Below are 21,416 nucleotides of genomic sequence, written 5' to 3'. Positions count from 1 at the left end.
ATTGTATTACTATTAAACCACTAGTTATGTGTTACTTTGTTAATAGATGGCGAATTAGAAGAAATAAAACATTTTTTCCAATCCAATATCCTGTTATTGGTGTTTTTTCAGTGGGTTGGAACGAATTAATTTGTTTCCCATTCATTTCAATGGGAAACGTCCGCTCGAGTTGCGAGAATCTCGTCATACGAGCACAGTCCCGGAACAGATTAAGATCGTGTGTCGAGGTACCACTGTAGAACAAAAAGCGGTGAAATTGGGTGAGATTTTTTCATTTTCAAGTGAGAAAGGTCTACTCTGCAAAAAATGCAGCGATGCCAAAGTAGCAAGTGAGTTTTCAGATGGAAAAATGTGGATTGAATGGAAGCCGGACTATCTCAAGTGTCACGTTCAGTATAAAAGTAATTTAAAAGCTATCGAAACTGTACGAAGACTCAAGATGGGACAGGGAGTTGGTACATTATTGCGGGAGAGCCCAAAAGACCGAGAGAAAAGGAACGAGCTGTCACACAAAACAAAATCGGACCCTGAACAAGTTAAAGTTCTCATTGACAATATTTTACTTGCCATCAAAATGAATGCATCAATGCTGTCAGTTCAACAAATCCACGATCACATGGCAAAGTATGTGAGTATACCAGAAAGCTGGCAAAGCAAAAACAGCACATTCTCAGATATGGTTGCTCGAACACTTAGATGTGAGGAGCTAAAGGAGATCTCACAGCTTGTGGATATTTGTGCTACATTTCAAACTTCCAGTGCCAACTGTGAAAGAGGATTTAGTTTAATGGATCATATCAAAACAAAATCCAGAAATCGTCTTGAAGTGACACATTTGGACCAGCTGATGCGCATAAAGTCAAAGCAAGAAGCTTACGAAGCCATCAACCTGGACAAAGTGTACAACCATTGGAGAAGTGAGTGGAACAGACGTGAAAAATAAGGTAAAATTTAAGTCAGATTTGTGCATATTCTAGTGACTTATTAAGATTTTGTCTTTATGGATATTAATCATTAAATGTTGTTACTATTACATCATTTATGGGTAGTAGAAATGCCAAGGGAATTTGCACTGCATCACAAGCTACAGCACAAGTCATTGTGCAAAATGTGAATGTTTTAATGTGAGCAAAATGTTATGTCTAAAAGGTGTATATGTCTCATATCTTCCAGAACAGGACCCTCAGCCAGGCCAAAGTAGGACTCTCACATACTGTATAACATTTACACATCCCATTTTTCAGATTTTTGTCTTTTTTTTTAAGTGGACCAAATTACTTATTTAAAAATAAAACGTGCATATCTGATGTTGCTCACAGTAGTCCTCAGTTTGCTCATGGAGCTTGTGTGTATGCCCAGATGCATGAAAAATTAGAGGGAACATTGGTCCTGACTCCAAACTAAAACAGCTACACCTTATTTTCAAGCAATGAAAGAAAGAATAAATGTGATTATAAGAAATATTCATCTAAAGCGGAGAGGATCAATTTTCACTGAGTACAGTACTTATATTATTTTTTTATTTATAGATTATATTTAGATATTATATTAATACATTACAGTCTTATGCATATAAATAATATTGAATGAATACACTTCTTGATAATTGTACTTTTGTACTTGTATTTTTGTATAGGCACGAAAACAGTAGTAAGGTACTAATAATAGGAGGTACCACTGTATTTGTTTATTTATTTACTTATATATTTATTTATTAACTTGCTTATTACCTATTTATTTAAGTCTAAAATGCCTCTCTTGTATCTGCATTCTCACCCTCTTGCTACTGTGAGAATGCAATTTCCCGAATACGTGATGAATAAAGTTATCCAATCCAAACACCACGATGACAGTTTGTTTACCTTATCTCTGTAGGCAGACTCATCCCCCTGAGATGAGTCCGACCACAGTGGTGTCATCGGCAAATTTGATGATGGAATTAGTGTGGTGGGTCGGTTTTACAGTCGTATGTGTACAGGGAGTATAGAAGAGGACTCAGTACACAACCTTGAGGGGAGCCAGTGCTCAGTGTAATGGAGGAACAGAGGTGGGCTCCTCAATTTTCCTTTTATATACTGCCTCTGCCTTTTTAATGCCTCTCTTCAGGTCTGCTCTGGCAGCGCTGTATTGTAACTTGTCCCCTGACCTGAAGGCGGTGTCATGGCATTTAATGAGTGCCCGTGTCTCACTGGTCATCCAGGGTTTTTGGTTAGGAAAAACCTGTATACGTTTATTAACAGTGACAGTGTCCGTACAGTTTTGAATGTAGGAAAGTACAGTGTCCGTGTAAGTCCTGGAGGTTGTGGTGTTCAAAAAGTTCCCAAATGGTGCGGGAAAAACAGTCCTGCAGCTGAGAAAGGGCGTCCTTAGGCCATGTTTTTATTATCTTTATTTGTGGCATTGTTAGCCTCCGGAGTGGGGTGTATGAGGGGGTGAGGGATAGGCAGAGATGGTCGGATCCAGCAAGGTGAGGGAGGGGTGTGGCTCTATAAGCATGTTTATTGTTAGAATAAACATGGTCTTGAGTTTTATCTCCTCTGGTGTGACACTTCACGTACTGGATAAACTTAGGCGGAACAGTCTTTAAACATGCTTGGTTGAAGTCACCGGCGACAATAAGGACTATCGGGGTGATCAATCTAGTCAAAGAGGATTTTATTTTTACATGTTATTTTTATTTTTTGTTACCATGATTAAGTAGATTGTACGGGAAATTAAGAAGTTTTTTTTTTAAATCGGAGGGTTTTGATATGTTTTATTTTTTGACTTTGATTCCCCTGAACGATTGTTTTGTTACACATCTTCATGTGTAGACTCTCACCAGCCTATGGCCCTTTTGGCTTTGGTCACACCTATCAAGTGTTTGTTTGTATTGTCACTCAAATTACGTATCTAGTCACACTTAGGTTTTAGTTTCTTACTTGGTTCTTGTGTTTGCTTTTCAAAACATTTTTCATTTGGATACTTAATATAAAATACCACAAAGTAGTGAAGCTGCAAATGTTGAAACCGCGGAGTGGTGAAGGGTGACAGTATAGTTTTTGGTAGTTTCATGTTTGAATCTTTATACATTCTTTGGCAGTTAATTAGCATCTAAGCTTTTCGACATGTTGGCATGAATATATGCCATAAATATATATATATATATATATATATATTTTAGAGCACTGCATGCCAACATGTACACTATATATATATATATATTTATCCCCACCCCCTTTTTTAACTTTTCAGAGTCAGTGAAATATTGGGATTTTCACTTGGGAAAATCCTTAGAATATTTGTCTAATAATTATGCACACGTTGATATAAGGCAGGGGTGGGCAAAGTATTCCACAAAGGGCCGCAGTGGATGCAGGTTTTCATTCCAACCCATAAAGAGGACACCTTTACACCAATCGGTTGTCCTACAAGTACAATCAGTGGATTGCAGTTAGGTGCTTGTTGTTTTCTGCAGGAATCTTATTGGTTAAAGTGTCTGTGCTGGAACGGCTGCAAAAAAACCTGCACCCACAGCTGCCCTCGAGGACCGATTTGGCCACCCCACATATGAAGTGTTGATGACTACCCAGTTTCAATTTTCAAGGGAGTCTTTTTACCTGTACTTTACGAAGAGTAGAAATGACTGAAGCTGCAATGCAAAACAGCATATTGAAGGTAATGAAGAACTTGTTAATGGAGCAGTCATCAGTCTTGGTATAGAAGACGAAGAACAGCATAATGGCAATTAATGATAGGGTGTAGTTTGTGATGGTGACCACTAACAAAGCTGTAAAAAAAGTAAGAGTCATCATTTTGGCAAGGAAGAAACTAAGAAATGATTGGAAAATGGGAACAGTCATTTATAGTTGATGGCCACAACCTTGCTCACCTGCATACCAAACCCTTGAATTGCTATTCTCCATTTTGTCAAGCCATGACTCATTCCAGGAGTGGGCAAAATCAACCAGCAGGACGAGCTGGATCAGAATAAAAAAGAAGGCTCCAGCTGAGCCCACAACAAAAGCTAAAGCAGACAAGGAATACAATACCTTAACAATATACATTTGGGACGCTCAGTTATGATCATTTACCCATTAATCTTACCATATTTAAAATTCCCATCAATGTAAAAGGCACCACATGTAATTGCCACCAAGGCAATAATCTTACAGAACCAAAATCTGGGGAGAAAAAATGTCCAAAGATAATATAACATTTTCTCTGGCAAAAATATTGTGAGCCGTTTCTCTACATTTTTTCATTCATTTTCTGAACCGCTTTATCCTCACAATGGCCCCCAAGTCAGCCTATCCCAGCTGACTTTTGGCCACCCCGAATCAGTAGCCAACAGATCATAGGGCACGAGGAGAACGACCTGTATTTGAACCCAGGAGCCATGAACTGTGAGGCTGACGCCTTGGCACTCATCCAACGGGTCGCCCGCTTCTTTACATTTGTTGTAATTTAATTTAGATATTGATGAGTGATCAAATTACATTCATTTTTCATACTGCTTATCCTTACCAAGGTCGTGGGGTTCCTGGAGCCTTATCCCAACCAACAATGGGCACCAGGTGGGGAACACCCTGAATTGGTACCCAGCCAATTGCAGAACACAAGGAAACAGACAACCATTCACACTCGTACCTAGGGAAAATTTAGAAGATAAAAGCTTAGAACAGGGGTGCTCATTACGTCAATCCCGATCAACCAGTCGATTGCCAAGGTACTATTGGTAGATTGTCTGAGAGTAAGATTTGATCCAGTCTGTTAGTTTCCTTTGGGGCTGCATAATGTTTCGTTTGTACCGCGACATCACAATGTGCCCAATGCAATACAGTAATACCTCGATTATCACGGTTAATGGGGGGTCGGACTACCCCGCAAAAAGTGAAAATCCACGAAGTAGGGTCACCCCTATTAAAAAAATAAATAAAAAATATTCTTCTTCAGTGCTGAGTCGTAGTAGCAAGAGTAGCTTCTGGTCTGAGTAGCAAGCGGAAGACGGGAGTTGCTTCCGCTTGCAAATTTCAGCGTGAATTTTCACATTTTTATGAACTTAAAAAAATTATAATAAATTTAAAATAAAATTAAAAATTAAAAAATTCAGGTGTAGAGGTTCACTCGCCTGACTTCGTTGCAGGCAGACGTGGGCTCGATTCCCGCATGCGGCGGTATGATTGGGAGTTCGGATGGTCGTTTGTATCTCTGTGTCCCACGACTGACTGGGGACCAGTCTAGGGTGTAGTCTGCCTTTCGCCCAAAGACAGCTGGGTTGGGCTCCAGTACCCCCGCAACCCTTTCGAAGATGGGTGGTATGGAAGATGGATGAATGAATGAATTTAAAAAAATTCCCCATAAAAAAAAATCCCCAGAAAAAAATCCGCAATGTAGTGAAGCAGCGATAACCGAAGCGCGAAGTAGTGAAGTGTCTCTGTACTCACACTTATTTTGAACATGCATATCTGTCCCATTTTACAATCGTTAAAGTCTCATCGGGATTTAAGCATGCAGCCGACAGCCTTGGCTAACATAAATGACCTGTCACAGCACTTTGTTAAGTCTTTCCTTTGACGTTGATTAGATTAAAACAGTTGCTGCATCTATGTTCATTTTAGCTACCTTTTTAGGTTAGGCCTCTGACTCCCCAGTAGTTTGGCTCCTTGAAAAGTAGAAGTTGGACCAAAAAGGTGTGAAGGTAGAAAAATGAATTGCAAAGCCCCCATTTTAGTGTTCAACCAGCGTAGCATGCATGTTTTGAGGATTTGGAAAGAAACTGGAGAAAACCCACACAATCCTGGGGAGAACATGCAAACTCCAAACATGAGGGTCCGAACCTGAGATGGAACTCCATTTGTTTTATGTAAATAAAAATACATATTTCTTAAAATATTTTAAGGTTCTTTTAATGAAAAATGAATTATCAAAACAAAGCAAGGAAATATTTTTTCCATTTTTATAAGTTTCATTTTTCATATAAAAAAATGATTTTTTTCTATACTTTTCAAAATCCGGTAATTTTTAAAAAATCTAGAAAAATAGATTTAAAAATGGTATGGCTTCCTTTTTTCAGTTTAAATAAGACAAGATTAAAATGTAAAACAAAATATTTAGTGGCCTGGTGGCGCGAGGGGTTAGCGCGTCGGCATCACAGCTCTGGGGTCCTCGGTTCAAATCCAGGTTAGTCCAACTGTGTGGAGTTTGCATGTTCTCCCCGGGCCGGCGTGGATTTCCTCTGGGTACTCTGGTTTCCTCCCACATTCCAATTGGACACACTGAATTGCCTCTAGGTGAGTGTGCATGGTTGTCCGTCTCCTTGTGCCATGCAATCGGCTGGCCACCGAATTTACTATGAAAAATGGATTTGGACGGATTTTAATTACTACTATAAAATATTTTGCAAGAACCACAAATGCTGTCAATTCATAACTCAATCAATTTTGGCAGCTTAGTTGGCAAATACAATGGCCCTCCTAATGATACAGAAACTATGACGTATCCCGCAAGACCTACTAGGAAGTAGGATCTGGATTTTGCTTTGTTCCATCTCTGCCCTTGTAGATTGCCTTGTTTGTGTCTTTTCAATGTCTCATCTCATTTTCTGAACCGCTTTATCCTCACTAGGGTCATGGGGTGCGCTGGAGCCTATCCCAGCCTACTTCGGGCCAGAGGAGGGGAATTCCCTGAATTGGTGGCCAGCCAATCGCAGGGCACAAGGAAACAAACAACCATTCACGCTCACACTCATACCTATGAGCAATTTAGAGTGTCCAAACAGGCTACCATGCATGTCTTTGGAATGTGGGAGGAAATCGGAGTACCCGGAGAAAACCCATGCCTGCCTGGGAAGAACATGCAAACTCCACACAGGTGGACCAACCTGGATTTGAACCCAGGTCTCCCATTGTGAGGCCGACGCGCTAACCACTCATCCAAAATTGAGGAGCACTTCACAGAAAATAACCCAAAGAAGATGTGGCAGGGAATACGACACATTACCAATTACAATAACAATAATGTGTCTGTTAACGCAGATGCCTCACTCGCAGAGGAACTGAACTGTTTCTTCGCCAGTTTTGAGACTGACAAATCAGATTCAGACTCAACAGATCCACCACCCTGCAGCGGTATACTGAAGCTTCAGGAACATGAAGTGAGACAGGTACTGCAGACTGTTAACACCAGGAAGGCTGTTGGCCCTGACGGAGTACCTGGGAAGGTGCTCAAAGCCTGTGCTGACCAGCTGACTGGGGTTTTCTCAAAGATTTTCAATTGTTACCTGCAACAATCCATCATCCCATCCTGCCTGAAATCTGCCACCATTATCCCTGTCCCTAAAAAGCCAACCATTTACAGCCTGAATGATTATAGGCCTGTTGCACTTACTAGTGCTTTGAAAAGTTGGTCGCCCGCCACATCAGGGATACAATCCATCACCAGTTTGATTATAGAGCAAACAGGTCCAAAGAGGATGCCATCGCCGTAGCTCTACACACAGCACTGAGCCACCTGGAGCACCATGGGAACTATGTGAGGATGCTTTTCATTGACTATAGCTCAGCCTTCAACACTAATACCGGACATTATGGCTGACAAACTCTCCCACCTTGGACTATCCTCTTCCATCTGCTGCTGGATTAAGAATTTCTTAACCAACCGTCCACAAACTGTTAGACTTGGTCCCCACCTCTCTTCCTCCATTACACTGAGCACTGGCTCCCCTCAAGGCTGTGTACTGAGTCCTCTTCTATACTCCCTGTACACATACAACTGTACACCGACCCACCAGTATAACTCCATCATCAAATTTGCCGATGACCAATGTTCCCTCTAAGTTGCGCACTACTCTGATCTTCTCTGCGCACAGCAAATCATATGGAGCGCACAAAATAAAACCACAATTTTTCCCCCGATAATGGCGCTGTTCACGCGGCAGCCAGTGGCAGTAGCTCTGTCCACTCTTATGTTTTTCATGTCTTTTGTTTTTACAGCCCTTCCATCTTTTTTTAAATACATTTTAATATTTCTTAATACACTCCTTTTTACTTTACTGTGCAAATAGAAGAACAAGCGGTGAAATCGGGTGAGAACTGTCTAAATCTGCTGTGTGTGTGGTTGTGTGCGTGCGTGTGTGTCTAGTATGTGTGATCGTTTGTCTTCAACCTACACAATGGACTATAGTAAATGGAAATTAGCCCTCGGCTACAATCTTACATATATGTTCATTAATATGTGCTATCCCTTATTAAATAAATCAAAGCAAAATCATGGAAAAATATTGCATATAAATGGAAACTTGACTATCTCAAGTTCAGCAGAAAAGTCATGAACGAGAATGAGAAGTGAGAAGGACGGTACTCGGATGATTCGCCTAAAGACGTTTCGCCGACGGACATTTGACAGACAGACAGGTCGCCGAATGGACATACCGCCGAACGTTCATTCGGCTGAACGGAATACAAATACTAGTATTTCTTAATACATTCCTTTTTACTTTACTGTGCAAATAGAAGAACAAGCGGTGAAATCGGGTGAGAATCATTAAACGCTGTCTTCGGCTGGATTTGACCGAATTTGAGAGCATTTTGAGCCGTTCGGCGAATGGACGTATATAGACGTTTTTTGGCCTTATCGCGACATCATCGCGACATTTTACCGAGGAATTCACTTCCCTGGGCTTGGTTCTAATGTCCAAAGAGCTACAGTATTTGTAATTAATCATTAAATGCTGTTTTAGGATGGATTTGACCCGATTGCTGTCATTTCACGGCTCGGTTCTGCTACATCTGCCCGGCCAAGAGTGCTTATTCCCGGGCTGCCATGCCCGCCCAAGAGTGCTTATTCCCGTGCTGCCATTGACAGTAGACTAATAAATTGAGAGTGATGAGCGGCAAAGGGAAATGAATCATTGATTTTTACTATAATTTGGACAACGCCGGCGGCGGGACGGATTAAAAATCCTAACGAGCCGTATATTGCCCGCGGGCCGAGGTTGAAAAACTTGTACACACACGATCCGGGGGTGGGGCGAGCGCGCGGATCCCGTTTCGGCGAAACCTCCGTTCGGCCGTCAAACGTCCGTCGGCGAAACGTCTTTAGGCGAATCATCCGGTCACGGAGAAGGACAGATGTGTAAAATAAGGTAAAATTTAAGTCGGATTTGTGCATATTCTAATGGCATTTATGAAGATGTTATATTCATAGATATTTTTTCATTCATTTTCTGAACCGCTTTATCACTCGCGGGGGGTGCTGGAGCCTATCCCTGCTGACTTTGGGCCAGGGGCGGGGGACACCCTGTATCAGTGGCCAGCCGATCGCAGGGCACAAGGAGACGGACAGCCATGCACACTCAGACCCATACCTAGGGGCAATTTTAGAGTGTCCAATCAGCCTACAATGCATCTTTTTGGGATGTGGGTGGAAAATGGAGTACTCAGAGAAAACCCACGCAGGCCCAGGGAGAATATGCAAATTCAACACAGGTGGACCGACCTGGATTTGAACCCAGGACCCCAGAGCTGTGAGGCCGACGTGCGAACCACTCATCCGCCGGGCCACCCATTCATAGATATCAATCATTACATTTTATTATTACTAAATCATTTATGCACTTCACAGAAAATAACCCAAAGAAGATGTGGCAAGGAATACGACATATTACCAACTACAATAACAATAATATGTCTATTAACGCAGATGCCTAGCGGAGAAATTGAACCATTTCTTTGCCCGCTTTGAGACTGACAAATCAGACCCAGTCTCAACACCCCCACCACCACCCTGCAGCAATGCACTGACGTTCCAGGAACAGGAAGTGAGACTGGTAATGCGGTCTGTGAACACCAGGAAGGCTGCTGGGCCAGACGGAGTACCTGGGAAGGTGCTCAAAGCCTGTGCTGACCAGCTGGCTGGAGTCTTCACAAACATTTTCAATTGTTCCCTGCAACAATCCATCATTCCATCCTGTCTGAAATCTGCCACCATCATCCCTGTCCCCAAAAAGCCAACCATTGACAGCATGAATGATTATAGGCATGTTGCACTCACGCCTGTGATCATGAAGTGCTTTGAAAAGTTGGTAGCCCGCCATATCAGGAATACAATCCCTCCCTCAATTGACCCTCACCAGTTTGCTTATAGAGCAAACAGGTCCACTGAGGATGCTATTGCCATTGCTCTTCATACAGCACTGAGCCACCTGGAACACCATGGGAACTACGTGAGGATGCTCTTCATTGACTATAGCTCAGCCTTCAACACCATAAAACCGGACATTCTGACTGACAAACTCTCCCACCTTGGACTATCCTCTTCAATCTGCTGCTGGATAAAGAACTTCTTGACCAACCGACCACAGACTGTTAGACTTGGTCCCCACCTCTCTTCCTCCATTACACTGAGCACTGGCTCCCCTCAAGGCTGTGTACTGAGTCCTCTTCTGTACTCCCTGTACACATACGACTGTACACCCACCCACCAGTCTAACGCCATCATCAAATTCGCTGACGACACCACTGTGGTCGGACTCATCTCAGGAGGGGATGAGTCGGCTTACAGAGATGAGGTCAACAAATTGTCTTCGTGGTGCTCTGTGAACAATCTCACACTGAACACCACGAAAACTAAAGAAATAATCCTGGACTTTCGCAAACACGGCACAGATCTGGCCCCACTCCTCATAAATGGAGTATGTGTAGACAGGGTCCAGTCCTTTAAATTCCTGGGGGTCCACGTCATGGATAAGCTCTCATGGTCTACAAACACCACGGCAGTGGTGAAGAAGGCTCAGAAACGACTCCATTTCCTCAGGGTACTTAGGAAGAACAACTTGGGCACCAAGCTTCTGATAACCTTCTATAGAACCACTGTAGAGAGCATCCTGGCGTACGGCATCACCGTGTGGTACGCTGGAAGCACGGCGGCAGAGAAAAAGGCCATGCAGAAAGTGATTAACACTGCCCAGAGGATTGTCGGCTGCTCTCTGCCCTCACGACATTGCCAGCCCTCGTTACCTCAGCAGAGCCAAGAACATCATAGGGGACCCTTACCACCCTGGTCACAATCTGTTCCAGCTGCTGCCCTCTGGCAGACGCTATAGGTCCCACAAAGCACGGACAAATAGGCTTAAGGACAGTTTTTTCCCCACATCCATCAGAAATCTAAACTTGCGGTAACATAACACACATTCCCTTCTGCGGTAATATGAAAAGATGTTTGGGTGGTGATCTGCCTCCTACTAGCTGACTGAAGGTAAGGTAAGTGAAAGACAGTGAGAGGTAAGCGACCTGTATCCATAACAGCAGAATGCCAAATTACAAGTCCGTAACTTGCACTTATTTAGGTCTGTTGCCGAGTAAACGCAGCTTATGGAGAAGCACCACCAATTTCGTCACACGCAGTTTCTGGGTGTGATGACAAGTAGGCTTTTTGTGTTGTTGATAATGACGACAGGGCCTATGTCCGATTATTATTATTATGTGTAGTAGACATGCACCTGCTTATGGCAGGTGTGATACTGGTGTGTGCTCATAACGAGCAATGATGATGTTGCTCACACCGGTACTCGGTGTGCTCAGGGATGTTGTCTTTCTGCCCAGACAAACAAAAATTAGAGGGAACATTGCCGATGACACCACTGTGGTCGGACTCATCTCAGGGGGGATGAGTCTGTCTACAGAGATGAGGTCAACAAACTGTCTTTGTGGTGTTTGGTGAACAATCTCACACTAAACACCACGAAAACTAAATAAATAATCCTGGACTTTCGCAAATGCAGTACAGATCTGGCCCCACTCCTCATAAATGGAGTATGCGTAGACAGGGTCCAGTCCTTCAAATTCCTGGGTCCATGTCAAGCTCTCCTGGTCTACCAACACCACGGCAGTGGTGAAGAAAGCCAAGAAATGACTCAATTTCCTGAGGGTACTCAGGAGGAACAACTTGGACACTAAGCTTCTGGTAATCTTCTATAGAGCCACTGTGGAGAGCATCCTGGCATACTGCATTACAGTGTGGTACACTGGAAGCACGGCAGCAGACAGAAAAGCCATGCAGAGAGTGATCAATACCGCCCAGAAGATCATCGGCTGCTCTCTGCCCTCACTGGATGACATTGCCAGCCCTCGCTACCTCAGCAGAGCCAGGAACAACGTTTCAAATGAAATGGCTTGCCTCTTCCTTGCATTACCACCCTCAATAGAAGCCTTTCGCTTTTCACCAACTATATTGAATAATGGATGCACGAGATATTTAATGATAAAAATGTTCTTTGCGCACTGGAGATACGTTCACGCACTTACGCACTGCAACGAACTGGGCAGAGGAAGGTGGATGCTGGGTGAGCTCTCACAGCGCCAGGCGTCGGTATTAGCGGCGGAAAGAAACACTACAACAGGGGTAGGGAACCTATGGCTCGGGAGCCACATATGGCTCTTTTGATGGGTGCATATGGCTCTCCACTAACCTGTGAGGTAAACTATGGAAACTGCTGGTAAGAAAGCGCAGGAATAGGAGCGTTACGTTGGTATTATGGCATTGACACTACCCCAGTGCCTTATAATCATTTTTTTTTCATTACACTCCTTTGCATGGATTTTCTCATTGATACTCATTGATTAGCAACAATGTAACAATGTTGTCAAAAGAATTCAAAGACTTTTTGTACTTTAAAAGTGGTGAAATTACTAAAAAAGGCACACATTTTCATGTATGTTGACTTTTAAATTCGGAGCATGGCTCTCAAGGATTAACATTTAAAAAATATGAATTGATTATGGCTCTTTCCATCAAAAAGGTTCCCGACCCCTGCACTACAAGAAGTAGCCGAAAGAAGCCAGGCTCACAGAAAAAAGAAAGTTGTAAAAACATTAAAATAAAAAGTATAAAGTACAAAGTAAAGTAAAGAGGAATGTATTAAGAAATATTAAAATGTAATTTTAAAAAAGATAGGAGGGCTGCAAAACACGAAAAACATAAGAATATACAGAGCTACTGTTACTGGCTTCCGTGTGACGGCACCATCTTGGGGGGAAAAAAGGAAAAAAAAAACTATGCGCAGACATGTTCGTATGTACCGTTGTTCGTAACTCGAATGTTCGTAAGTAGGGGAGCGTCTGTATGCAGCTGTGTATGATGTTCTTCCTTTTTCAGACCAGACATGCCAGTAAGGTGAATTCGGGTAAAGATCGAGACCACGGACTTCCCCCAAGTGTATTTGTATTAGTCATAAAATATGATTATGGGATTATGTACAAACATATAACAACAGGGGGGAAAGTTGGGGTTATTAGTCTTACATTATTATATATTTGCTCACAATGAAGAACGCTTTGCTTTACTTAGCTTATTAACATTAGAAAGGTTATTCTAGTACATCTGCTTGCAACGATGTAAATGCTTTGCTCCTTAGACCAAACAACAGGAAGGTCGAATCTTCTTGGACTGCTGGAATGTGGAGAAGAACCTTCGGCTCTACATGACCTTCATTTGTTTTGAGAGCTAAGACGTCTATTGAAACTAGGGTCCTTGACTATTTGACGTCTCACCCCTGTTTCCCACACCTCCCTTGAGAGCTGAGACGTCCATTGTAACTAGGGTCCTTGAAGCTAATAAGCAAGGAAAAGATGCGTGAGACGCCAGAACGAACCTGGACAGTGGAACGCAAGGTTCGATTCTCCCTTGCTAGAAAACCCAGAAGATTGTCTTGTCTCTTTATTTGTGCGTGCCTATTGGTGAACCTAACAACAATAAAGGCTTTTTACTTGACATCCGCCGGGTCGCCCGTCTTTTCAATTTGATTGCCCGATTATTTCACCTATTGTAGCTCCTTGCATAACCTCCAATAATGTAATAACTTTCTAAAATTTTCACTGGTTCAGGAGTGGATCAACACAAAAATTCAACATTTAGAGCCAATGTCTAGTATCCATATGTATATAGTGGCGCTTAGTTAACTAACACCAGCCTCAGTTCCATTCTTATGAAGTTTTGATAATCCTCAGGGTGCTGAACCAATTTTTGTACGCTTTTCCATTCACACATTCCGTCAATTTACTGGGATACAGAACTCTGAACAACTTTAGTAAATTTATTCCTATTAAGGCCTTTTAAATGCAGTATTCCAATTATATGAGCATTCTGACAATTAAAATGTGATTCATCTAAGATAAGATTAGTTGACTATCGCAAAAACAAAAATAAACTCCAGTAAGCATCACCAGCATAATATATTGTACCAACCCCAATGGAAGACTAAAATTCACTGCTTGTATTTAATGTTCAATTGTACATTTCTTCAAATGGACTCACCCATTGTGCAATGCAGCACGAGGTTCTCTGCTGTTCTTGATGTTAAGCATTAGAATGGAAAACCCGAAGAACCAAAGACTCATTCCAAAGCAGACACGGTAGACTGCTTTATATCCCACAAGCATTTCGCAGTTTACATTACCTTGAAGGACATATACAGAACCCGTCTCATTTGCACAGAAGCCTGGTATCTAAAAAACATAAAGAAAGAACAAATGTCCATACAAATGTAGCATAGACCTAATACATTATATGAGGCTGGTAATCAGTAATTATCAGTACTTTCCACCAGTGAGAATTTCATTAAATATGAATCAATTCAAACTGAGAAGTCAGATAAGTCAATTGCTATCAATACCTAACACTGGTTAGAAATTAAACATTTAAAATGAAAAGAAAAGTTTGTCAACTAAAGAATTGCCCAATGTAAGAATCATGGTAAATATGAGAAGATCTATCACACATTTTCTTTTGCAAAGAAGAACGCTTTGCCTTACAGATTATTAAGACATGGTTGGAAAGTTTAAGGAGGAAGAGTGTTTTTGTTCCATCAAAATGTTCCTTAGCAATGGCCAGAGTAATTTGAAAACATGTCTTGTTATGTCTTGACCAGGTGTTGCTATCTGAGCTAAGACAAAATGTTTGCATCCCTTGTAATAATACATACCATATTTTCACGACGATAAGGCGCACTAAAAACTCTTAAATTTTCTCCAAAAGAGACAGGGCACCTTATAATGCGGAGCGCTGTGTGTATGCTCTGAGCTCGCTCAAAAGCCTGACTGAGAGCACTTCCGGCCGACACGCTTCTTATATAGAGAAAAGGCGGACGTGGGTGGGGTCAGAAATGCGGAGGGGGTGTGTTTAAAAAGACGCTTTTACTGTCGTTCTTGGTTGCCATGCTAATGGACAGAAACTACCAGCTATGGTGATTTTTAAGCGAAAGACGCTGCCGAAAGAAAAGTTTCCAGCCGGCGTCATCGTGAAGGCAAACCAAAAGGGCTGGATGGACGAGGAAAAAATTTGAGATTGGCTACGTGAGGTGTATGTTAAGAGACCGGATGGCTCGCCGTCACTTTTGATTTGTGACTCCATGCGTGCCCATCTCCCAGCAGCGGTGAAAAACCAAGTCACGAAAATGAACTCTGAGCTTGCTGTAATTCCTGAAGGCTTAACTAAAGAACTCAAACCGCTGGACATCCGCATACACCGGGCGTTCAAAGCAAAGTTGCGAGCGGCATGGGAACAATGGATGATAGGTGACAAACACAGCTTTACGAAGAGCTAGTCAGCGCCGGGCTAGTTACGCCACTATTTTCGAATGGATTGTGGCCGCTTGGACTAACGTGTCTGCTTGCACTGTTGTTCGAGCTTTTGCCAAAGCCGACATAGCTTTACGAAGAGTAGGAGGCAGCGCCGGGCTAGTTACGCCACTATTTGCGAATGGGTTGTGGCCGCTTGGACGAACGTGTCTGCTTCGAGCTTTTGCCAAAGCCAGCATCATTTCTGTGTAGCCACATGGCAATGTGAGTGACTCCGACAACGAAGAGAGGGAACCCGGCGTTTTTGATGAATCATTTGGACAATTGTTCAATTCGGACACAGAAAATGAGGACTTTGATGGATTTGTGGGTGATGATTGATCAAAAAATGTGAGTACATTGTAAAATGGCTGAATAAAGTACAACCGAACTCAGTTTTGCTTGCCTTTTTAAAAACGTGTTTTTAGCATGTGTCCGTATGTTTAAGATGGTGTATGTTTAAGCTGGTGTATGTTTTGCCATGCCTGGCTACGTTTATTAGTGCAGTGCTCCTTGTGTGTGTCAAATCCAGAAATAGCACTTGTTACTGAGACTGCGCCTTTAAATGTGGTGAGCCATATAGTCGTGAGAATACGGTAATTATTATTTACTGAAAATTCCACACAGACAACCAGACTCAGGTGTCCAAACTGCTTCTGCTCACCCCTCCTTTCAGTGTTTTGGACGCCATGTCTAATAGGGCCTTCCAAAATATACAGTTGTGGGCAAAAGTTTACATACACTTGTGAAGAACATAACGTCATGGCTCTCTTGAGTTTCCAGTTATTTCTACAACTCTGATTTTTCTCTGATAGAGTGATTGGAACAGATACTTCTTTGTCACAAAAACATTCATGAAGTTTGGTTCTTTTATGACTTTATTATGGGTTAACAGAAAAAGTGATCAAATCTGCTGGGTCCAAAATATACATACAGCAACACGAATTAGCAATTTTGGTGACTTAGAAAGTTGTCAGTGAAATTAGCTTCATAGCATGGCCTCTTAACTTCTTGTGAGTGATTATGAGTGACTACAGCTGGTGACTTCTCTGAGGCTATTTAAATAGGGCTCATTGGATGCAAACGCCCAAAAATGCTACAATGGGAAAGTCAAAGGAGCTCAGCATGGATCTGAAAAAGCGAATCCTTGACTAGAAAAAGTCAGGAAAGTCACTTGGAGCCATTTCAAAGCAGCTGCAGGTCCCAAGAGCAACAATGCTACTGGGTGGCAGCTCTGGGTGGTTCTGTTGGATTCGCAGGCCGCGGCGGGCGGCCTCTCGGGATACACCTCGTGAAGGTTCCAACTGTTGTCCCCCATAATAAAGTCATAAAAGAACCAAACTTCATGAATATTTTTGTGACAAAGAAGTATCTGTTCCAATCACTCTATCAGAGAAAAATCAGAGTTGTAGAAATAACTGGAAACTCAAGAGAGCCATGACATTATGTTCTTCACAAGTGTATGTAAACTTTTGTATGTAAAGTGTATGAAACGACGAGGAAACAGAGTCGGCTGAACATCTATGGCTCCGCTGTCCGGCCTTAATGACCGAACGCTACCAGCTCTAGCGCTGCTGAGGGTCATCCTCAGGTGCCTGAGGTGAAAAAGAAGAAGAAGAGCAACAATGCAAACAATTGTTTGTAAGTATAAAGTGCATGGCACTGTTTTGTCACTGCCACGATCAGGAAGAAAATGCAAGCTATCACCTGCTTCTGAGAGAAAATTGGTCAGGAGGGTGAAGATTCAACCGTGAATCACCAAAAAAGCCGATCTGCCAAGAATTAGAAGCTGTTGGAACACGGGTGTCAGTGTCCACAGTCGAGCGTGTTTTGCATCTCCATGGACTGAGGCTGCCGTGCAAGAAGGAAGCCCTTGCTCCAAAAGTGGCACCTTAAGGCTCGACTGAAGTTTGCTGCTGATCACATGGACAAAGATAAAACCTTCTGGAGGAAAGTTTTGTGATCAGACGAAACAAAAATCGAGCTGTTTGGCCACAATGCCCAGCAATATGTTTGGAGGAGAAAAGGTGAGGCCTTTAACCCCAAGTACACCATGTCCACCGTCAAGCATGGTGGTGGTAGTATTATGCTGTGGAGCTGTTTTGCTGCCAATGGAACTGGTGCTTTACAGAGAGTAAATGGGATAATGAAGGAGGAGGATTACCTTCAAATTCTTCAAGATAACCTAAAGTCATCAGCCCAAAGATTGGGTCTTGGGCGCAGTTGGGTGTTCCAACAGGACAATGACCCCAAACACACATCAAAAGTTGTAATGGAATGGCTAAATCAGGCTAGAATTAAGGTTTCCGAATGGCCTTTCCAATGTCCTGACTTTAACCCCATTGAGAACTTGTGGACAATGCTGAAGAAACAAGTCAATGTCAGAAAGCCATCAAATTTAACTGAACTGCACCAATTCTGTCAAGAGGAGTGGTCAAAGATTCAACCAGAAGCTCGCCAGAAGCTTGTGGATGGCTACCAAAAGCGCCTAATTGAAGTGAAAATGGCCAAGGGACATGTTACCAAATATTAGCGCTGCTGTTCTTCTTCTTCTTCTTCTTTTTCACCTCAGGCGCCTGAGGATTACCCTCAGCAGCGCTAGGGCTGCCACTGGAACACGGATAAGTTCATCCAGGGAGTTGCCCAAGCCGCGATGGTAGCGTTCGGTCATTAAGGCCGGACAGCGGAGCCATAAGTGTTCAGACGACTCTGTTTCCTTGTCGCACAGGCGGCAGCGATCCGAGTCGGATTTCCCCACAAGGTGGAGCCAACGGCGGAGCAGGGGGTGGTGTCCACTGCGGAAACGAATCAGGTCTGTGCGGTCTCCTTTCGATAGGGCAAGTTCTTCCTCTGTGACTTTTGTAGTGTAGGTCTGCAGAAGGCGGGGGTGGGAGAGGGGGGGGAGCGATCTTCACGTTGGATGATGGCACGTCTTGTGGCTGCGTCCGGGGGGGTATTGGTTTGGTCATCTAACGAGCCAAGTTTAGCTAGGGCATCAGCCAGGTCGTTTCCGCATATGTTGCAGTGGCCCGGGATCCACAGTAGCTGCAGTCGCTTAGGCGGAGGGAAAAGGGCGATGTCACCCTGAAGTCTCCGAATGGCGGGGTCTTGCGTATGGGGGTTTCCCATGGCTTGGACCAGCGATTTACAGTCACTGAGGATAATTGATGTCTGCCAGTCTGCTGTTTCCCTCAGCCAGGAGAGTGCCTCGGTCAGTGCCACTTTTTCAGAGTGGTAGGAGCTGCTGCGGCTGCCAGTGGCACCATGCCATTGGTGGATGATTGCACTCTCCTTAATGACGACAAAACCTGCACCACCGTCCGCAGTGCCTTCTTTGGTGGATCCATCTGTGAAGATCTGTAGGTCCGGTTTGCCCATGCTTCTGATGAGCTCTTCTGCCTTATCTCTTTGGGTGATGGTCGGCATGTGTTTAGAGACTGCGGTAAAGGCGGTTTGGATGGGGGGGGGGGTAATAGCCAGGGTGGGCAGGGATGGGAAGAGTATGTGCAAGGGGTATGGAGTTCGAGAGCGGTAAGACGGGGAAGGGTCGATGATCGCCAGTCTGGCTTCTTTTGCAAACGCATTTTAACGTTTTCATGGAGGAGGCGGTGTCGGGGATCAGAAGGAGGCAGCTGGTTCCAGGCATCCGCCTTAAGAAGTGCTTGTAACTTGAGGCGGGATGAGAGGGGTGTGAGATGTGCCTCATGTAGGACTGCTTCGGTGGGGGTAGACCTGAGGTGGTGGGTTATGGCGCGGGCTGCTTCCAGTTGGGCGGTTTCAAGGGATTTGAGGTGAGTTTGGGCCAGCCAGGGGGCCCATGCCGGTGCTGCGTACTCCGCAAGACTTCTCTGGGTGGCAATATACACCGTTCTAAGGTCGTTTGGTTGCCAACCCCAGGATGTGCCACTGAGTTTGCGGAGGAGGTTCGTTCTTTTGGACATGGTTTGGCGGACCTTTTTCGCTTGCTCTGCAAACGTGAGTTGTCGGTCAAAAGATACGCCAAGAAAAGTGGGGGTGGGGTTATGCTTGAGGGTGGCGCCATTTATTAAGATCTTTGGTTGCCATTTGGCCTCAGCTGAGTCCAGGCTAAAAAATGACGCCTCACACTTGGTGGTGTTAAGGTTTAGGTGTGCCTCGGAACTCCACCTCCAGACTTTTTCCACCTCCGCTTGAAGTCTGCTTTCCACCTCCTCTTTGTTCCTACCCCGACAAGCAAGAGCCAGATCGTCTGCATAGGCGCTGACCAGGGTGGAGTCGTTGAACTTGTCGAGGAGGTCATTAATGTAGATGATGAATAAGAGGGGTGACAGGACCGAGCCTTGGGGGAGCCCTTCTTTGAAGGTTCTGCTCCTGCCGATGGTATTGTTGATCCTGACCCTGGCTGTGCGATTTGTGAGCCAGTTGGCGATCCATCTGATGAAGCGGTAGGGGACCCTCAGGTCTGCCATTTTTTGTAAGAGACCTGTTCTCCATACCTGGTCGAATGCCTTGCTGAAGTCAAAGAATGTTGCAAGCATGCGTTGCCGTTGAGTCGACTGGAAGCCATCAGAGATGAACTGCGACAGTCGCAGGGCCTGGTCCGTCGTGCTTCTTCCCTTTCGAAAACCGGCTTGCCAGTGGCTGAGAAGCTGTTTATCTTCCAACCACCAGGCGAGACGGTTCACGATGAGCCTTTCCATTGTTTTGCTAAGCGTAGAGGTGAGGGCGATGGGTCTGTAGTTCCCAACGTCCTTTGGTGACTTCCCTTTTTTGAGGAAAGGGATGATGGTGGCCACTCGCCAAGCTTGTGGACACTAGCCCTCTAGCCAGCTGGTGTTGATGATATGGAGTAGTTCGGGAAGGATGTTTGCCGGAAGATTTTTTAGAAGGTCCGGGGCTATGTCGTCGGGTCCAGCTGCCTTACCCGCTTTAAGTTGGGACAGCGCTGTCTGCAGTTCAGCATCGGTGAACGGGAGCTCGAGGACTTGTCGCGGTGAGCCGAGCAGTCTGCGGGTAGCTGTACGTATAGAACGCACTGCTCGTCTGCTCCGCTTGTCACTCTTGCGTCCGCTGACCGAGGCATATTCCCTGATAAATGCTGTTGCTTTGGCTCGGTCACTCACGTACTCCTTGTTCTTGTAGACCAGGGACTCGCCAGATTGTTGTGTTTTGGTGCCTGAGAGGGATTTTACTAAGGACCAGGCTTGTCCCGTAGATCTTGTCTCGGCGATCTTGGTGAGGTGTAAGCGCCATGCGTTCCTTTTCGCTTCAGTGGTTTTTTGTTTGATCTGTTGACAGAGTGCTATCCATTCTTTCCTATTTTGTTGGAGGTCTCGACGTAGTCGATTCCTTTCACGGATGAGGTCCTTCAGGTCCTGTGTCAGCCATGGGAGCTCCTTCTGGCGGATAACTTTGACCGGTATTGTAAGTGCTGCTGCCTCTTTCATGTGTTGCACTAAGAGGGAGAGTTTTTCCGGGGCTGTGGCTGCTGCGGAGATTACGGGTAGGCGATCCATGAGGATGGTACGGTACCTCTTCCAGTCAGCTTTCGAGAAGTTGGGTCGTACTCTTCTTTGTTGGCATTCGACACGGAGAGCACGGTTCCACCTAATCAGAATCGGTCTGTGGTCGGAGGTCATCTCGTCGATGGGTTCCCATTGCAGATGTTCGGCCGTGGTGGGGTCAGTGATCGTTAGGTCGGGGGCACTCATGCCTGCTCCTTGTTGGTATCTGGCAGCCCGTGTCCACACGCCGTCATTAAGGAGAGTTAGGTCATGGTCATCGACCCATTGATGGATTGCGTTACCCCTGGGATCTGTCTTGGCAAGTATATCCCAGGTCGGG

The 21,416-nt window shown here is 44.3% G+C and overlaps 1 protein-coding gene across 5 annotated transcripts in view; it reads right to left on the bottom strand.

Moving 5' to 3' along the window:
• serinc3 (serine incorporator 3) overlaps positions 1-21,416 on the bottom strand; it is a 63,292-nt gene that overhangs the window by 20,932 nt on the left and 20,944 nt on the right. For all 5 annotated transcript variants that reach the window (XM_077602598.1, XM_077602595.1, XM_077602596.1 and 2 more), the window contains 4 exons: positions 14,293-14,483; positions 4,087-4,163; positions 3,872-4,006; positions 3,600-3,769 (listed from right to left, as the gene is read on the bottom strand). In XM_077602598.1, coding sequence (XP_077458724.1) covers positions 3,600-3,769; positions 3,872-4,006; positions 4,087-4,163; positions 14,293-14,483 — 573 coding nt within the window. The remainder of the gene's footprint in view (positions 1-3,599; positions 3,770-3,871; positions 4,007-4,086; positions 4,164-14,292; positions 14,484-21,416) is intronic.

The sequence above is a fragment of the Stigmatopora argus genome, chromosome 6 (genome assembly GCF_051989625.1).
Source record: "Stigmatopora argus isolate UIUO_Sarg chromosome 6, RoL_Sarg_1.0, whole genome shotgun sequence".
In the NCBI taxonomy this organism is placed as follows: Eukaryota; Metazoa; Chordata; class Actinopteri; order Syngnathiformes; family Syngnathidae; genus Stigmatopora; species Stigmatopora argus.
The sequence above is the reverse complement of the archived record's forward strand: the minus strand, read 5'-3'. Positions and strand labels throughout refer to the sequence as shown.